Source organism: Spea bombifrons, chromosome 5 (assembly GCF_027358695.1).
Source record: "Spea bombifrons isolate aSpeBom1 chromosome 5, aSpeBom1.2.pri, whole genome shotgun sequence".
NCBI lineage: Eukaryota > Metazoa > Chordata > Amphibia > Anura > Pelobatidae > Spea > Spea bombifrons.
In genome coordinates this window covers 23,014,051-23,033,942 of record NC_071091.1, presented here as the reverse complement: position 1 = coordinate 23,033,942, position 19,892 = coordinate 23,014,051, and the positions used below count along the sequence as shown (strand labels likewise).

General features: G+C 34.9%; 2 protein-coding genes and 1 long non-coding RNA gene across 3 annotated transcripts; 2 read left to right on the top strand and 1 right to left on the bottom strand.

Annotated features, from left to right (window-relative positions):
* Positions 1-2,325: 2,325 nt before the first annotated feature.
* HOXA2 (homeobox A2) lies at positions 2,326-5,196 on the top strand. The gene is made up of 2 exons (XM_053468166.1): positions 2,326-3,489; positions 3,932-5,196. Exons 1-2 carry the CDS (start codon positions 3,126-3,128, stop codon positions 4,672-4,674), a joined length of 1,107 nt encoding a protein of 368 aa, XP_053324141.1. The 5' UTR covers positions 2,326-3,125; the 3' UTR covers positions 4,675-5,196.
* A 6-nt stretch (positions 5,197-5,202) lies between these two features.
* LOC128497933 (uncharacterized) lies at positions 5,203-11,624 on the bottom strand. Its single transcript, XR_008354359.1, has 3 exons — positions 11,303-11,624; positions 10,816-11,047; positions 5,203-5,335 (listed from the first exon to the last, which is right to left on the bottom strand). It is a non-coding gene; the product is annotated as an uncharacterized LOC128497933 (long non-coding RNA).
* Positions 11,617-13,411, top strand: HOXA1 (homeobox A1). Its single transcript, XM_053468167.1, has 2 exons — positions 11,617-12,292; positions 12,538-13,411. The coding sequence occupies exons 1-2, from the start codon at positions 11,665-11,667 to the stop codon at positions 12,891-12,893; spliced, it is 984 nt and encodes a 327-aa protein (XP_053324142.1). The 5' UTR covers positions 11,617-11,664; the 3' UTR covers positions 12,894-13,411.
* The last annotated feature ends 6,481 nt before the right edge of the window (positions 13,412-19,892 follow it).

The following is a 19,892-nucleotide window of genomic DNA, read 5'->3' as shown; positions in this document are numbered from 1 at the left end:
TGTCTTATTTGTGCCTATGGTTCGTTATTAGATACTTCACATACTTAATGGAAGCTTAACCAGGTCATACACACAACCCTGAAAATGCATGGGTTAAAAACCTTAGTATGGATTTTTCCCCCTAGAAACAAAGGGAAAACATTAACCGACAACCTACGTATGAAAATGTACCTCGTTTAAATAAAAAACAGAATTATTGTATTTTAATTTTAAATAGTAAACATGATTTGACCAAATTAATGTGTTTTGAAATATGTAAAGAAAAAGACACATCATCGGTTACATCATTTTAAAGATATTTATTGATAAAAAAATACATGCAAAATTAAAGGATACATTTATTAGACAAGCTTCAACTTTTTTCCTTTTTTTTCAACATTTCTTACAAAATAAAATTGCAAAGAAAGAAGGGATAATATATTTGAGTAAAAACCCCAGATATTTAACTGACAAAATGTCATCAATGTAAAAAAAAAAAAACATAATTGCAAAAAATAAAAATGACCTCGCAATAGTATAGCTGTAATTAATTATATTGCTATTAGATAATTGAAAGAAAATACACAATAATTCATATATAAAAATATAATATATATATATATTCGTTTTTAATATTAGCTCTGGTTAATGCGATATTACATTTCAAAGATAAGAAAACAATCATGCGCTATTAAAAAAACAGGATGGTACAATAAGTGTTAATCCTATACATATAACATATCCTGAGATTAAACTAAAAATAAAAATGAACCAGAGCAAAATCTTCTTTACCATACTAGCAAATTGTTCTCAGGAGCATGTGTTTTAGGTTGAAGGACATATTGTATTATTTTAACTCCTGGTTCCTGGTAACCATATGTCATTGGCGCTTATTACATTGTTCTACAGAAAAAAGAGCCTTCTACTTTTTCTTATACCCACCCTTATACACATAATAAAAAGTATATGTTTTTTATTTTTATTATTTTGAACATATTTTATGTTTTACTGCCCTATGCACTAAATGTATAGGTAGTATTTGATGTAGACAGCTACATCCTTTGTTTCCAGTTCTGTTCTGCCAAAGAACAAGAGAAGAGGTTTTTTAGAAATACTTACACCCACACACACACACAGCAACCTACAAATCAGCATTAATTGTGCAAAAAATCTTTCTAGGTCCAATTCCCTAACAATTTTTTGTTAATCGTTAATTATCGGGATAAACCAATTTTTAGTCTGGATGTAAATATCAAAGGAAAGAAAAACAAAGGTGCCATACCTGTGCTACTGAAAACATCCGAACTCACAAAGCAAAAGAAGTAAAAATAAGTCCTTCTTTACTTGCATTTCTGACTCAAACTCCTTTCCCAGTAACATTTGATCTTGGAAGAAACAAGAAGCTTTAAATGTGATCTTTAAGGCCAGAAGCTGTCAAACCATTTGGCAAGAAAGATTGATCACACACAGACTTCCTTCCAGCTTTGTTTGGAATAAAAGCAAGAAAATTAAAAACCTTCCATCCAACTACTGCGTTTGTATTTCGAAAAGGCTGAATGCAAAATTTTATAAAAACATTTTTTAACTTAAAAGTGTCTTAGAACCGTTCTAATGATTTAAAATATAGATGTTCATTTACTATTTACAGTTAATATTTCCATATGGGTTTCTGGAGATAATGTAAACGTGTATAGATTATGAATGAGAATACAGCAAACAATTCGATCTATCGCTTCTTTTCATATATATTACACCTACTTATATATGTGTGTACATATGTACAAATAAGTATGTATCAGTATACATGTATAGAGAGAGCTGTGAAATAATCGTAATAGTCTATTTCCTTTCTTTCTTTGTTTCTTTCGCTCTCCCTATCTGTATATATATATACATACATATATATATATATATATATATATATATATATATATATATATATATATATATACTTATATGCATATATACACACACGAATATATATAGATATATCTATATATACTCAGATGCATTTATACACACACTATTTATATATATATATATATATATATATATATACACATACATAGAGACAGATATTGCATAGCTCCATTTCAAATGTTAAATGCACATCTAAAGGCAATCTGAAGCCTTATGTTTTGTAACCTGTATAAAAGAAATACAGTCCAAAAAAGAAAAATGATAATTTTTATATACCCCATTAACTACAGCAAACCCTGAACAGTGCATTTTATTTTTTTAAATCAAAAAGCACTCACCTCGTCGTGCCCATTGGCTGCACAGGCATATACCTTTGTTGTTAATTTTATGTGTAAGCTCGGCCATATTGCGCTGCTGCTAAATTCTTTACTGAGACATCCTCACGCTTCCCATATGTGCCAATCTTGGTAACAATAGGCTCTGTGCCTAGCTCACTGTTCTCTGTACAGTATATATATATATATATATATATATATATATATATATATATATATATACACACTTAGCTGGCATCATTGTTACTCAGATGGATAAACCTACATTCTCTGAGTAAAGTGCAGCAAATGAATCTAGATTCTGTTTGGGTGAAACTTCTTATGTATCTAGAATGAAGGGGTCTTTGGTGTCAAAACTTTGAAGATTAATGGACTACTTTGTTAATGACTTAAGGCGTCAGATTTTGGTCCTTAAATGATTTGTGGGATGTAAAACGCCTTCCTGGCAGTCTGGAACAATGCAAGGGAATGGAAGGAACTGGAACTACCAGCAGGAGCAAAGCGGAGACGCAAAGAAAATAAAAATTAAAAATATATTTCATAAGGGTCTATATCTTTAGATGTAAATAAAAACCTTGCTAGGCTACAACTAGGCGTTCCTTCTTGACTTTTTTTGGATCAATCACACAGACAGTGGCTTCTTTTGATTAAACCCCAAATTGTCATTGGACAGGAGCAATCATGTGACAACCAATTCGGTCCAATTTCAACCTTGTCTCCATGAATTCAATAGTTTAATAGTAGCACAGTCCCCATACGGCTGTAATCAGTGAATTAGAAAAAAAAAACACCAGCAAGGATTTTTATGATTTTTTTTCCCCCTCGTTGTTACCGGGCCTTTAAACGTAAAAGTAGGGGCTAACTTTTTAAAAAGGCTTTGAGGAGAGGGCCATGAATTACGAATTTGAGCGAGAGATTGGTTTTATCAATAGTCAGCCGTCGCTTGCTGAGTGCCTGACATCCTTCCCCCCTGTCGGTGATACATTTCAAAGTTCATCAATCAAGAGCTCGACGCTTTCACACCCGACACTTATTCCTCCTCCTTTCGAGCAGACCATCCCCAGCCTGAATCCAGGCAGCCACCCTCGCCACAGCCGACCCAAACAGAGCCCAAATGGGAACAGTGGCAGCCCAGTGCCAGTCGGATCATTGCCTCCGGAGTACCCCTGGATGAAAGAGAAAAAAGCCTCCAAGAAGCCCTCTTTGCCGCCAGCCACCACTGTCCCTTCCACTACAGCCTGTCTCAGCCAGAAAGGTCAGTGTATAAACTCCAACTCGGGAGTTCGCGGGGAATGAAACGCTGCATTGCAGAGATTTTGGGGGGAATTTCTTGAATTTTGGAGGTTCTTTTTAAACTTGGCTATTTTTGCGATCTTGGAATGCCTACTAAGTTTGTATCTGTGACAGCCATCACAAGGGGCTTCTGCTGCTCTAATTGTCTCGTGAATGACTGCTAATGCTTGATAAATTCATCTAAAAATCAGTAGTTTATGGTTGAGAAATATAATTCTATTTTCCCTGCTTTTTGCAAGTGTAACAATCTTTTTTTTTAGCAAGAAGTAGTGTACAAACAATGGAGTGTGTTTCACAGTGAGCGGCCATTTTGTTGCAGTGGATCTAGATATAGGTGGATTTTTTACTATTCTAGATTTTGTGTATTGCTGATTGGTGACTGTTTACTTTGTGGTTTTATACAGAAATCATTGAAATACAGGATAACAGCAGCGGGGGATCCAGAAGATTAAGGACGGCTTATACCAACACCCAGCTTCTGGAACTGGAAAAAGAATTTCATTTCAACAAGTATTTGTGCAGACCGAGGAGGGTGGAGATAGCTGCCCTTCTGGATTTAACTGAGAGGCAAGTAAAAGTCTGGTTTCAAAACAGGAGAATGAAACACAAGAGACAAACACAATGTAAGGAGAATCAGAATGGAGAAGGGAAATTAAAAAATCTTGAGGACTCTGAGAAAAGTGAAGATGACAAGGAGAAGTCTCTCTTTGAGCAAGCCTTGAATAATGTATCTGGAGCTTTACTGGAAAGAGATGGCTATAGTTTTCAGCAAAATGCCCTGTCCCAGCAGCAGGGACATAACCCACACAATGGAGAATCACAGACTTTCACAGTTTCGCCTTTATCCAGCAATGACAAAAATCTTAGACATTTTCAGCATCAGTCACCCACTGTTCCAAACTGCTTATCAACAATGGTGCAAGAGTGTGCAGCTGGTCTCAACAATGATAGCCCCGAAGCCCTGGAAGATGTAGCTTCTCTAACAGACTTCAATGTATTTTCTTCAGATTCCTGTTTACAGCTTTCGGATGCAGTCTCGCCCAGTTTGCCAGGATCTCTGGACAGTCCAGTAGACATTTCTGCAGACAGTTTTGATTTTTTCACAGACACGTTTACCACAATCGACCTGCAACATCTCAACTACTGAATCCTCCATAAATTGCACCGTATTTTTCTATCAGACAATTTCCCGCTCAGACAAATTCGGGTTTGACATTTTTAATCAATCTCATCCAAGAGCCATTTCAGTATTTAAATTACAATGCATTTTAATGTTATCTGTTCAATCAGAACCATTGAAAGCAATAATCGAGGCCTCTGAGAAAGTGATTATAACTAAATGTATCCTCACTTTCTTTTTTATTTTTGTATTACGGTAGAATGCGTTGTCACATAAGTATTTTTTGGTAGAATAAATGATTATTTCCCCAAAAGTTCACTTTCTTTTATTCCCCTCCCAGCCGAATTTTTCCGTGTTCAAATAGCCTAAAAATACAAATATAAATTGAAGGCAACGATTAGGTCTGCCGGTGTGTAGATATATTTATTATAAATCTAATATATTTTTATTCTCTATAGTTATTTTTAATAAAGCCAACGTTTTAGACATTGAAATATATTTTTCAAAGCACTGTTAAAAAACTTTTAAATAAATTGTTCAAATAGCACATTTCATTAAATATATGTTTTTATTGGATGGTAAAAACTTTACACATACAGACTAAAAAATATAAAACAGTATATGAACACAGAATCGCTCCTTGATCCTTACATTGATTTTACTTTTCTCTGCGAATTTTATCTCCATCCTAAAAGAAAGAGAATAAAATATATTCGAATCGGTTAAAACAGTTTGAATTTTTATATTAAAAAGCATGGCATAAAACCAAAAGTTTTAACTGACTCCTAAAAGTTGCAACAAGTTCATTTTTCTTTGTAAGAAAGTTAACAGTTTCCTCTGCTAATATCCAATAGCTTGCTTCGTTTTATGGTGTATGTATATTAAATGATACATAGTTTAATCATATGTTTGAGGGATATAAACACATATTTGAAATATCCCTGCATGTGCACTGTGTATTTTCAGAAGCAATGTTTGTTTTTGTAGTTCTGAACACAACACAATGGGAGGCTGCTTAAGCAATAATATCTAGAAGTGTTGGATGCAATTCTTCCTAAACTCATAAATCAAATGCTTTCTATGAATGAGACTGTCATCAAGGAGATCAATTGCACTAACGCACACACAGAGCTCAAAAACCCCTTCTTACGTATCAGTCTGGACTGGGGATTCCATCCAGAAGCTTTGTGCTAGAAGGCGTTTAGCCATAATTCATTTTTATTGCTCTATTAAAACAGCAGCTTGACTTTACTGCCGCTGCGGCAATAAAAGGGAGCCCGCACAAATCTCCCCATTAATTACTATGTAGGAGCACTCCGCATCTCTCTTCGATGTCATACACCGATTTAAAATTAAATATATTAATTTTAATATCACTGCTAATATTTTGTTAATTTAAATGCTATTATGGAAAGACAAAAATAATATATATATAGAATAAAAAAAAAAAGACTAGCAACTTAAAGTGATCATTTTTCAAGAAGGATTTCTGGATACACACATGTTGATTAGAGTTAATCGTATAGACTATATTGCAGTATTATATTTATCAAAGTTTAACCGTGTTGGATGTAAGTTTTTAACAAAAGAAATTCCTAAGAATCTAAGGTATAAAAAGGCACATTCCTTGCATAGTTATGGGTAAAATCCATTATAATTCGCATTGAAGTGCAGAAGTCGGAGCAACAGATCCCGAGTCTTTGTTAGTGACAGTAGTAACAAAAGATGCCCTCTTTACACAAAGCACAGCAGCACCAGTAGTACAAAAACACTATAAAAACCCTTCATTCAATGCATAACATTACTATATATATATATATATATATATATATATATATATATATATATATATATATATTTCATTATATATAATGAAATCATTGGTTTACAAAGTGCGCAAAAGTACTTATAAAAAAGCGTCTCTAATAAAATATTTTCCCACCAATTTCTAAATGAAATTATTTTAGTACTTAACACTCATATTTGTAGTTACAATAAGCATTTACTCTATGTGTCATGGTGTATCATATCAAGAAAATTGGGCGCCTAGAAAAATAATAATGGTAACAAAAATACTTGTAAATTTAAAAATCTTTGTAACAAGCCCGATTTATAACAAAATTGCCTTTTCTTTAGCAATTTTGAGACATTCGGCATAATCAGCAAAGCTAAGACAGAGATAAGGCTATTTTTTTTTATTAGGAAGAAAATTCACTGTGCTGGAAAATTATTTTTTAATTTGCTTTTTAAAATTAATTGAAAAACTGCGAATTCATTTCAGCTCTAAAGGTTGCGATCCGATCTCAGAAAAACAGTAATATTTGGTAAAAATAAAGTAGAGGAAAGTCATTTCCCCCGGGACTTTATAATTTCCAAACTATAGAGACGGTATGTGGCGCGCCTCCAGGTCACGTGATGAGATCCAGTCCAGGTTTTCTAACTGGCTATCCCGAGTCTGAGATTGCGCGACAGTTGTATTTTATTAAACAAATATTAAAAGAAAATACACCATGACAAAAAAAAACCCAACTTGTTTACGTGTTAAATTATGGCTTGTATTGCACTCGCGCCCCTATATAATCATTAATTCGGTCGTTAATGGCTTTAAAGTTTTCTGCATAAAAAATGTTCTACTGCGATTATCAAGCGGGCAACCTTAAAAAATGGCCACTTATTTAAAGAATTTAGAATTTCAGCTTATAGATATACACAAACAGAAACTTCATTTGCAGACACCGCAAACAGAATTATTTTCCACTTGTGGACACTATACTTGAGCACAGGGGGGGGGGCTGGGCCTTATGTGACATGGCGGCCTGGAAGACACGCCTCTTCCCCTGACGTCACGACTACGGTTTCCTTTTGCTCCTAGGCCCTGCGTCTGCCGTTAACGCTCAGGCGGTTTTCTTTATTTGTAGTTATTACACCCGCGTGTGTTGACACGGTGCGCAATGAACCGTTTCTGCGAATAACAGGCTGAATGATTTTAATATTTTCTGGATCAGGGCTTCTAAAATGAAGCACAATTCATTATGCGTTGTAGACGGCATTTACAGGGTTACTGGCAGTTAACCGGTTACGTGAATGACGCCTGTGTTTCTTGTAAGGCGTTTGCCCTGTGGATTGATAATGTTCTAATATATACAGTGGTAGGTGGCTGGCCTTTTAGGCCCTTAAAAAAAGGAATCCAGACCAGGTTCTGGAATTCCTCTGTTATCTCAGGCACAGTCCATTAATCTGCCCGGGTAAATTCCATGCCTGGCTATTACAAAAGCAAATTGTTATCACAAAGGTGTCTGCGTGTTCTTTATCTATAGTCCTATAACTGTATTCTAGGGCTCTCCCAAAGAAACATCAGTTATGACATGGCAACAATGTCTAATTTTTTTTTTAAATAGAGAAAATCTGTAAATATTACCAGATTTGTTAATATATATATATACTTTTGACTTAATTTGCTACTTTAAAACAAACTAATTTTTTGGCCAAATTTTTTTCCTAAAAAAACACTGTAGAAAACAGAGGTAATATTAAAGTGGCATTAACATCTCAAATGTATATACTTATTATAGATATCATATAGCTCAGTTAGAGCACTCCTATCTTAAACATGTGAAAAATATATAAATGACGCATTTTTAAAATGGCAAGAAAAATAAATACACAAGTATATGTGGCATCTAATACAAAAGTACCAAATATATATATATATATATATATATATATATGTTACCCCAAAATGTTCTACTAAATGGAAATCAAAGATTATTTCAAACTAAGCCTTTTTATAAGTAAGATATATGCTAGTACCCAAGCCATTGGTTAGGCTCCCACAATGCAGTGCATGCATGCATTATAGGTTTATATACAGGAACAAGTCCCCCAACATCTGGCAAAGAAGTTAAAAAAATCAGACCACTATAATGTTTGATCTATACGTCCATTCATGTTTAGTGCAATGTCCAGCTCACTGCCTGGCCTTTAACGTGCATTATTTTGTTATATGGATATAATAGTATTTGTGTAATATATGAACTTTACAACTGTGGCTTCCCTGTATGTTGGGTCTTTTCAAAAAATCCCTGATACAGGATGGGATATGGTCACTACTCCCAATTAACATCCCTTAATCTGCTTACTTTGCTGTACATCTAGATCCTTAGGTTGTACTGGGACTAGAAAAGCCCCCCCCCATATAAACGTTTTTATTAAAATGTGATCAGTATTATTTAATAAGGACAATAGTGACACATTGCTACATTGGGGGGGAAACTGAATACTACATGAAGAACACAGTTTAACTTCCATTTAAATAAAGCCCTTCTAATTTTAGTGTTACCTGCAGGTGTGGCCTAAACCTATAGGGGTTGTCTGGGGATGGTGGTAAGTTTTGGTCACATGCGCTGCAGTGCAAGTTTCTAATTCCCTTACTCTTGTTTGGGGTTAATTATATATATATATATATATATATATATATATATATATGTGTTAAGAGTTAGTATTTGAGCCATATTTTAAGTTAATAGGCTAGTGATTTTTAACCTGCTACTTAAAAATGCTAATATTTTAATATGATTCAGTTGTTTTTTTTATGGGGAAAACTGTGATCAAGGATACTTGATGGGTAATTCTATTACCTGGAGGAAGGTTGCTATACAATCCAAACAACTATTCTAAGAGTCATGTGGGGTCTCACTTTCTTCGATTTAAGGAGAGTTGTGGTTTCAGCTCCATTACTTCACTATATCTTATGACTGTCCAACCCCATTGGGCTTCTTCCTCAGCCTGACATGCCCTGTGCAATGCATTGTTAAGTATTAAGCTAGTATCACAACCTCATGCTGACGAGTCCCATTAAGGACGAAACAGATGTCCATGAGTGTTGATCTGGCTACTGCACCTCTTACCCGAGTTTTGTCTGAAGGGTATTGTCTTATACAGTGGACAATTACTTTCAAGGGTCCCATGTATAAAGTGGATATAGAGGCAAAAGGTGATCATTGTTGACCTTATTTGTATGCGCCTACCCAGAATCCCTTGTGGTTGTGGCACCATGAGATTTCTGAGGGAAAAAAACAAGCCTTCTGACTTTTCCAGTGTCTGTAGATGAGTGTTTAATAATAATACACCCTTGTTAAATAAGTGAGATTACTTAAGTCTTCTAACAAATTTAATTATGCAATACACAGGGCCTGCTCAAGCCTTCTTGTAGGAGACAATTGTCTGTGTTGGCCCTTCATAATGAACAGGGAATAGAGTGAATCACAACTCTCTCTTTAGTAAATAAACCCCACATTTATTCACAGTTGATGCCTACAAAGAGACACATTGCACCCTGTATATGGACATTTAGTTTGACTACCTGTGTTGTGATATTTCATTTCTGTTATGTTTTGCAGAGGAGGCACACCTGTCACCCTTTTTGCATGCAACAAACATTATCCTTCTATTAGCATTTAAGATATGTTTCAAACAGAGGTGTACATTAAAAATGTGATGTAATTTTTTTTTCTTTTACCAATAAATGAATACCCTCATTGTGTCTAGGGGTTTGAAAACACACTGTGAATGGGAGCTATTTATGGTGTCTACCTAAGGATAACTAGTAAAGTCTAATAACCAATCATATCACAATAATGTATACAAAGCTATATATTGTCATTAATATTGAAAGATAAACACTAGAAGGGATTGGTTAATACTTTACACAATGTGTAATTTACATCTAACCTGTGGAACATTATCATACTTTATAATTTCAAAATAAGTGATTTGAAATCACTGTGGAGAGAATGTGGAGCTATTTCAGGTAACGTGAGGTCACTCCCCCTTTTTTATGGAAAGGAGCCAACTAGTTGTTGTAAATACAGGTGATTAATGATCGCCAAGAAACCATTAGTTTTTTTAAGACTAGAAACCTTATTCCGGAGTATATTCCTACAGCAACACAGCTGGTTAACCATTTCAGATTCAGAGCAAATGTCTGTGTCTGAGATGCACGAGTGTCCACTAAAGCAGTCTACATCTGTTGACAATCCAAAAACCTCGAGATCTGAGACTGTTCAAAAAGGTCGTGTAATTAGCCAGTTAATGTAGACTTTTGTCAACCAGTATAGTTGACAAAAGTCTACATGTAGGTCTAATGTGTAGGTTAAAATGAAATACTACCTCGTCTGTGACCCAGGAGAATACTGTATGCCTACACTGCAAGTACTGTGCAGAAAGAACCACACGTTGCCATAGTAATCAGTACCCCTTCCATCAACAGCCTGCTTCCGTGTTCTTTGGAAACAATGGGGAATGCTTTTGCATTTGTGTACTTGCTACATGGCTTCGCTGATCCCTGGACTGCTCATTACAATGCTGCTTTTACACAGGCGCTGTATGAAAAAAGATTGCACTAAAAACATTAAAAAATAAAATATATAAATATATATTTACAGTTACAACTTGCTAGTTATTAATCTCCGGAATACAGTTAGACAGAAACATGGGCTAAATTACAGTAGTTACTATTAGTTGATAAGGCAATATTGCCCACATTTGAAATGACGATCTGGCGATTTCGTTAATAAACGAGCATTTTTGATGCTTAGTAACGGTGACAACATGTCATATCCATTCATTGATAAATAAATCGATGCTCAATGCTTACCAGGGCTTGAGGTGCGTCCATGAGCTCCGCTCGGTGCCTCAGAGACAGTTCACCCGGTGTCGGTACAGACCTCTGTGAGAGCTCCAACGTAGCGCTGTGCCTGTGACCGGCAGCTGCAATGCACTACCAGGAGTGCGCGTCACCTGGACGGAGCAGCGCCCGGAATTTAAATGCCTCTGAAAAGACGACCCCTCACCAGCCCGAGCAGTCAAACTTTAGGAAGCTGCGCAGCCATTGGCTGATGAACCCACGTGACGAGACTTCACTGTACATTCATATCATTTTCTGCTGGCCCTATGGAGGAAGTAAGAAAGTTGGCACGGTGAGCCTGGACTCTAAAGGCACCATCACCTTTGTGATAGATGGACTATGCGAGAATGAGCTCCTTCTTAGATTACCCATCTTTAATTAGCGGAGAACATGGGACCTGTTCATCCAGAGCCTTTCACCCTGACCATGGGATTACAACTTTCCAGTCCTGCGCAGTCAGTGCCAATAACTGCAACACCGATGATCGTTTTATGGTTACCAGGGGGGTGCAGATAGGTTCTCATCACCATCCCCACCATCAAGCCGGTGCCTTCCAACACCATACTAACCTGGGCATGTCCTATTCACACCCCAGCTGCGCTGCCGGCTATGGGTTACAGAATTTTAGCGCAAGCTACTCTCACTTTGCCATTAACCAAGAGACAGATGTCAGTGCAGGGTATCCTCAGTGCACCACTGCTGTCTACACTGGAAATATTGCTTCTTCAGTAGCCCAGCATCATCAGCACCACCAGACCTATGCAGAAGGATCAGGAGGGTCAACTCACTACATCCATCATTCATATGGAGCAGATCCACAGAACATTTCTACTTACAATAACAATGTCTCCAACATCCACATCAACCACCAGGAAGTTTGTCGCTCTCCTTCTGCTGAATCGTCCTCACCTGCTCAAACCTTTGACTGGATGAAAGTGAAAAGAAATCCCCCCAAAACTGGTAAGACACTTTTATGTAATGTGTAACAAGCGCTACTATTGTCTGTGTTTGTATATACATATATATATATATATATATATATATATATATATATATATATATATATATATATATATATATATATATATATATATATATCATCTTTCTTTCATATCAACAATACTTTGTTAGGAATGCAATGTAATAAGCTATATCATGAATTCAGGTTACATTTGATCCAACTGACGTTTATTCTTGTATTACAGGTAAAGTTGGAGAATATGGATATGCTGGCCAACCCAATACAGTCAGAACCAATTTCACCACTAAACAACTAACAGAGCTGGAGAAGGAGTTCCATTTCAACAAGTATCTGACTAGGGCCAGGAGGGTGGAAATAGCTGCTGCCCTGCAACTCAATGAGACCCAGGTGAAGATCTGGTTTCAGAACAGGAGGATGAAACAGAAAAAAAGGGAAAAAGAGGGTCTCCTTCCAATCTCCCCCTCAACCAGCACAGGAAGTGACGAAAAATCAGAGGAGCTTTCGGAAAAATCCAGCTCTTCTCCCTGTGCCCCATCACCTGCTTCTTCTACCTCTGAGCATCTTAATTCTTCCAATTAAGCTACTGTTTTCCCCGAAGGAAACCTTACTGAATATGACTTCATGGTTAATGTTATGTGAAAATGTCTTCAGAAATACCTTGTGCTCTGTGCTAAAGAACAATATTGGACGCCAGGATCAGTATTTGGAAATATCAACCCTTGGTGTGACAGAGGACTAATTGGTGGTTAATAACGCATCTGGGAGTCAATGGGTTAAATCAGACATTTTCAAAATGAACGGCTTGCTATGGATGCATCCATGGAAAAGGACTTTTCTTCTTGATTGGTCAAAATAGGGTACAGATCCTTTGAAAATAATGCACTATTGATAAAAAAAGTTTACAAAAGTTACAATGTTTAATTTAATGTTTTAATATTCATTGTGTTTATGTTGCTGTAAATATATAGTTTAAGAAATTTATCTTTAAGGTCCTTTTGTAGAGTCTCTATGTAACTGTCAAGTGGTGTTGTGGTGGAAGGAGACTGCAAAGTTTTATAGCACAATCTAACCTAATGTTTAACTCATTCCCCCTCTAATTACCCCCAATGCACACCTCATTATGGCTCATTGAATAGATTCAGCTGGCAAAGCTATTATTTTATACACACACATTATATATATATATATATATATATATTTATATATATATACACACACACGTCATAACCTTAGTGTATTAAACATCTTTTGTCATAACATTCCTCATCCCATTTCCAGAAGTCTGCCTTTTTTGACAGATATTTTTTAACCCTTTATTTGTTCAACCCATATTATCTTTATTAAATAAACTTTAATAATGCAGCTTAGCTTTCAGCATCATAATAAAAACACATAATAAAAGCCAAATAAAACAACATATCCGATGGTCAATAGTACATGTTATTTTATTGCTACATATAACTATATAGGATGTGATCTCTGTGCCAGTCTTTGCATGATACTCAATGCTACAATGTATCTAATATAACACTGAGTTTTATCAGTTGCAAATTGTGATTTAAAACCTGTTTCAATATATAAAAAAATATGGCCATACGAAATGTGTATGTTTTGGGTATGGTGGGCAAACAATACGGGTCCTGAAAATATAATAAATATATGGAGATTTTAATTTGATTATTGTTGTCTGATTGTACAAACACAACACTCACCCCACTGCATTTTTGTATTCATTGATTTATATAGCGCAATTATATTCCGCAGCAATGTACAATGTTGCATCACTATTCTCCACAAGAGCTTAAACGATTTTTATTACAGTAAACGCAATAAAAGACTAATGACATCAAAACTGAAATATACATATAAGAATTTTTTTGTAGTCTAGACCCTTAGCACCAATTAATGAGAGAACATATTGGGTCAAGAAGTAAGTGAACTTTTCACCTCAGTCTTAATGTTGACATATGTAAACAGAGGAGCCATGAAGAAAATGTGAGACTTGTCTTCAACCAGTCTTTCCTCGCATAACTCCTTATAAACACAAGGTGTAATATCCATTGGTTGCTAAGGTCTTATTTTTTCTTTCTTCCATTTGCTTCCTTACTAACCACAAAGTGTTAAATTAAAGATACAGTGATCCGACATATATCTTTTTTCCTAATATTCAAAAAATAAAGTAGTCATTATTTCAAGTCACTTTTTTAGTTTTTAATATGTGAGTTAAAATTGTAGGATGGCATGTAAGATACAGATAGACTAAGCGTTCTATGCCATTAGCGCCAGTGTAACCTAATCATAAATCTGACGCTATTATTTCTGTAAAGACGTTCAGGCGGCATACTGTACTTCAAAGTAAAAACTGAGCTTTCTTGCATTCATTCTCACTTCTTTGTCTTTTGAAGTTGGAAGCAAGGTAAAGCAGATGGTGTTTTCTTCTTATAGTGTAACTTTGTTGCTTTCAAGTCATTTGCATATCAACAAAAAAAAATTCCATTATCTAAAATAATATCTAAAGAAGCACAGAAGTAGCAGCAACTTCAAAGTGCAGCACAACTTAACATTAGAGTAGCTATTTAACGAATGTAAATGGTGGCGTAGGGTAACTTGTAATTCTTGAAAACGAACACGTAAACAATACAATGACATGGGGTCAGGGAAAGGACGCACATTGTATTACATAACGGATTTCCTATAGTGATACTGACAATTCGGATTATGAAAAGACTGTCGAGTTAAATCGAGAGTCATTATATATATATATATATATATATATATATATATATATATATTTATTTACCGGTATATATATAGTTCGTTTTGTCAAAAAAGTGAATGATACCAAGAGGAAAAATGCATTCGTTTGCAAACATTCACTATTGTAATATAATGACAAAAGTCGTTGAAAACGAATTATACGAATTAACGATCTAATTGACAATGTAAAATATACTCCAATAGCCAATTTTCTGATTATGTATCGAAAAAAAATAATAGCAGCCCTAAAGAAAGTACAAAAACTATATTTTTAGAATTTTGTTTTTTAGATTATGATGAAAAAGTCGTGACCCCATATCTTGTCCTCGGGTTTCCTGAAAAGTTTACTTTTACGCAGTATAGATACTTAAATGTGTTCCTCTGGGGTATTCTGATTGAAACTGATCAATATTTACTTAGTCTAAAAGGGCTGTTGAAAAGGCATCTAACAACAAAATGTGTAGCAGCCGACCCCTGTTTAATCTCGGGTTCACGCAAAGTTCAGACAGAAACACATTCAGTCCTAGGTCCCATTACAAGGCATTCTAATGGTATCTCTGCTAGATCAGTTAAAGACAGCAATTACACAGCACTCCTGATTACCAACCTCACACTGCTCTCTGCTAATCATCATTAGGAAATGAAATCAGAAAAAGAATGAACAATGCAAGGATCAAGCTCTGACGAAGGATCCAGAAAAATATTGACATTTGCACTTCTCATCAAACTGAAACATGGATAATTCACTATTTGTCCAGTGACCTGTCAGGTGGAATTCCTTACTGGAAGATATTTTGAACAAATATATTATTTGAAGATTTTTTTTATAATTATATAAGACGTGTTAAAAATGTATCACACAAAAATATACATTACGTTTTTACAAGATTATGTATAAATAATAACGCAAAGAATGATAATAATAATAATAATAATAATAATGTAACAGCATATAATACAATAACATCAAGTGCCTAGAACTTATCTCCTGATGCTGCTGGTAGTACTAATAAAATACACATCTGATAAAGAAATGTATATATTATTAAAGTATATAATCCATTTAAATGTCAAAGCAGAATTCTGAACGCTAAGACTTTAAGCACCCGACAACATTTCCAAGCGGGTTATAAACTGAAGTCATCTTACTTTAAGAAATATATAAAATCAAAATGATGCTCCAGTTGGCTACTTATCAAGTCCTGTTGCTTACAAAATAAAAGCTGATCTTGTTCATGTTTTTTTTTTCTCTAGCTGTAATGTTTACATAATAAAATTAATACTAATAATAGGCACTGGATGACCCAACGACAGATGCGAATTTCGTAATGCACCTAGATTGAAAACTCTTTTGAGCAGAGCCCTTTTTAATTCTTCCTATTTCTGTAAATCCAAATTGTAATGTGAGTCACTGCTTGTTAATTACAGTATATCCCTTATACAGCGCTGCATAATATGATGACATTATAGAAATGAAATGATGATAATAGACATACAGAAATAATAATAATAATTATTGTTATGCGTTATATGTGTGTGTCAATATACAATATGAGACCTGGAAGGAGTTGTTACTGTTGCCTGCTCTGTTACTGTTGCCCTATTCAAATAGATTGAGTGCTTTTTACCACCGAACTATTTCTGTCAGCAATAGTGACAGACACTTTGCAGGAAACATTATATCAGAGGCTTCACCCAGCGCTGTGCACTTCATATGCCTCTTTACCTCACCCTCTTGGTGAAAGATATTGACATGTATAGATCTTGGTAAACAGCAAATTTTCATACCACATGTGTTCTTCATCATTGCCTACCATTTGAAGACCCAACTGAAGGCTGTTCCTTCATCAGGCTGTTAATCTTTCAGTATCCTCAATCCCAACTCCCAGCTAAATTAACAAAGAATCTATAAGAAAGTATTCACTATGAGAAATTTTCACCTGATTCCAGATTTTCTCAGAGGTCATATTCAGAAGACTAAACATGGACAATGAAGGATACAGTCCACGGGATGACTTTTTATATAGTTGACAGACACATCCTATCCAGCCACCATGAATTAGAGGCACAATCAAGGGCTGCCAGATCCTATTACACAGCTTTGAGAAATAATAAAACTTTAAGCAATCAAGCACATGGCGTTTTATTATCTTAATTATTAAATTGATATATATATATATATATATATATATACACATCAAAACCAGCCTCAAGCCCCAGAGGCACTGCAAGCATCTAACTTCTGACACACTTGTATAAGCTCAGGCTATCCTCTCAATATCAGCTACAAAGTCTGTATGATTAATCACTTCTCACCACATTTGTCAAACTGAAAGGTTACATTTTGTAGAATCTTGCATTTTCCTACCATATTTAAATTATCACTGCTAATAAAGGAGACCTAGAATCAGCCTTTACAATGTATTATTATTCTAATCATTCTTTCTAATGATCAGTGTTCTTCCATACTCCAGATCAATCATCCTTTTTGATTGCCGGTCATGATTTGTTCTAAATGTTAACTGTTTCTTTATATCCCTGAAGTCACTGTCCCTCTACACATTTAGATGAGAACTGGGAGTGAATCAGATATACAAATGATTGCAATGTCAAGAAATATACTACAAATCCAGCCATTTAAGATGGTTATATAATTGGATATGGTTATGCATATAACCTGATGGATAGATCTTAGTGATTTTTAACCAACTGATAATTTGAATTATTTATCCTTTTTTGTTTGTGTCAATGAATGTACAAGTATGTGTGTTGTATCTCAAGGCATTGTACAACAAACATTTCATATATGTAACTATAGTGGTTTTCCAGATATGTTTTAGGTAGGAACAACCTTTATTTTATGGGCATTTCAATGTACTTTTGTCTTAAAGGGTATGGTTATCTCCTAGGAAGCCATTGTGGGTAGGGAGAAAATATCACTAGGCAAGGTAGATAGGGTCCTGTGATTTTCATTTACTAGGTGACTGTGGACATGTAGCATATATTTGTCTTTCAGACTATAGGCAATTTACCCCTTAGAATTGATCTGGAAAGTCACTGGAAAGTTTGAGATGTATTCATTATTCTATAAAGTTTATATGACAGATAACTAACAAAGCAGATATTTCCTTTGCCCTTATACTACAATTTAGAAAAATGTCACCTCTACAATGCATTAAATTACATTATTCACCTGCATATACCCACAGAGGCTTTCATTAAGGATCCTAAATCCATTGTGTCTAAACATCACTAACACTAATAGCACCAATATCATGGAAAATAGATACACGACCAGGAAAAACAAAATGGTTAAGTTTTGTTTAAAGAAGCTTTTGCAGTAAATGAGTGGAATTCTTAGCATGGCCAGAATTCACATATACTATATTCATTAAAAAAATTGCATAGGTCAGATTGTAAGCTCATGAGCAGGGCCTACACAAGCCCATCTTTCCCGCAAAGAACCTTGTGTAGAATGACCATGATGCTAGATGGCAAGCTTACAGGGAGGGTTCTTAACTCCTGATCTATCTTTATGTATTAATGTATCTTTATAGTTATGTTTTAACTGCCCCATTTAAATTGTACAGCACTGTATAATTTTTGGTGCTTAATAAATAAAATGTACCCTGCTCTTAATCGACATGCACCTCTTCTCCCTTTCTAAAAACACACCTAACATTTATTTATTCATGTTATTGTTACTATTGTATATTGGAAATATGAATATTATTGTTAAACTTGTCTCCTTCCCCTCACAGTCACAACACTAGGGAATATGAAGGCCCTCTACAATACATTAATAATGATGTAATAACACAGAATTGCTTTATTCAAACACCACAACCAAAGATCGTCGAAAATATTGAGAATCAAATGTCTATCATATAATGAATTCAGAACCTTGTTGTGGGTGGGATAAGTTTGTCAGTTGTCTGACTGACCAGTGCAAAGATCTGCATTATTCATGGGAACCTGGCAGCTGATTAAACACTGCAAAAAGTCAATAAACATATATACATTTTTTACATACATTCTGTTTTCTCACCAAACACTTCAATACCAGTATATTAAGAGCTAATATTTAGACTAAATGAAAAAAATATACATTGGTTGCAAACAATGATCTATATATTTGTAAATTTGTGAGAACAATTGAAACAATGAGAGAATTTATCTCATATTTACTTTTTTTGTAGTCTGAAATATGTACAGAGCCATACTTCTGATAAAGGTTGGTTGGTTGGTTCTTGATCTAGTCAAAATGATTTACTTAATTCCATAAACAGCTATTAGTTTGGAAGCAAACAAAAAAAACCCAACCAAATCCCTACATCTAGACATGTTTATACCAATATATTATAGAAATATTAGTAGGAAGGCAAACCCAAGGTAGAATTGTACTTTCCTAAACCACACATCAAAATTATTTTTATGTATTTTAATTCTGCAAATTAATTTTTATCAATAATGAATTACACTCACTCAGTGTTGCCAGGAGATTTCTCCTCACCTTGTGTTGGGTACCAAATTAGTACTTATTCATGTTGGTGCCTTTAAATTGAACTTGCCATTGCTCCAAAAAATATATATATATTTTTTTGTTCAGCAAATGTAATAACCCCATTGAAAGGTATTTACACAAAAAATCACCATAGGTTTTCTCCAGTGGGAGCAGTACCTTCATGTTTCTGGGATTTGAGTTTTCCTGTCTATCTAGTCATTTCTCCCTCTTGAAGTTAATGCCTTCTTTTGGAGGTTCCAGAAGCCTGGTCATTTATTGATTTATATTACATATTCAACGGTGCTGTACAGGCCAAA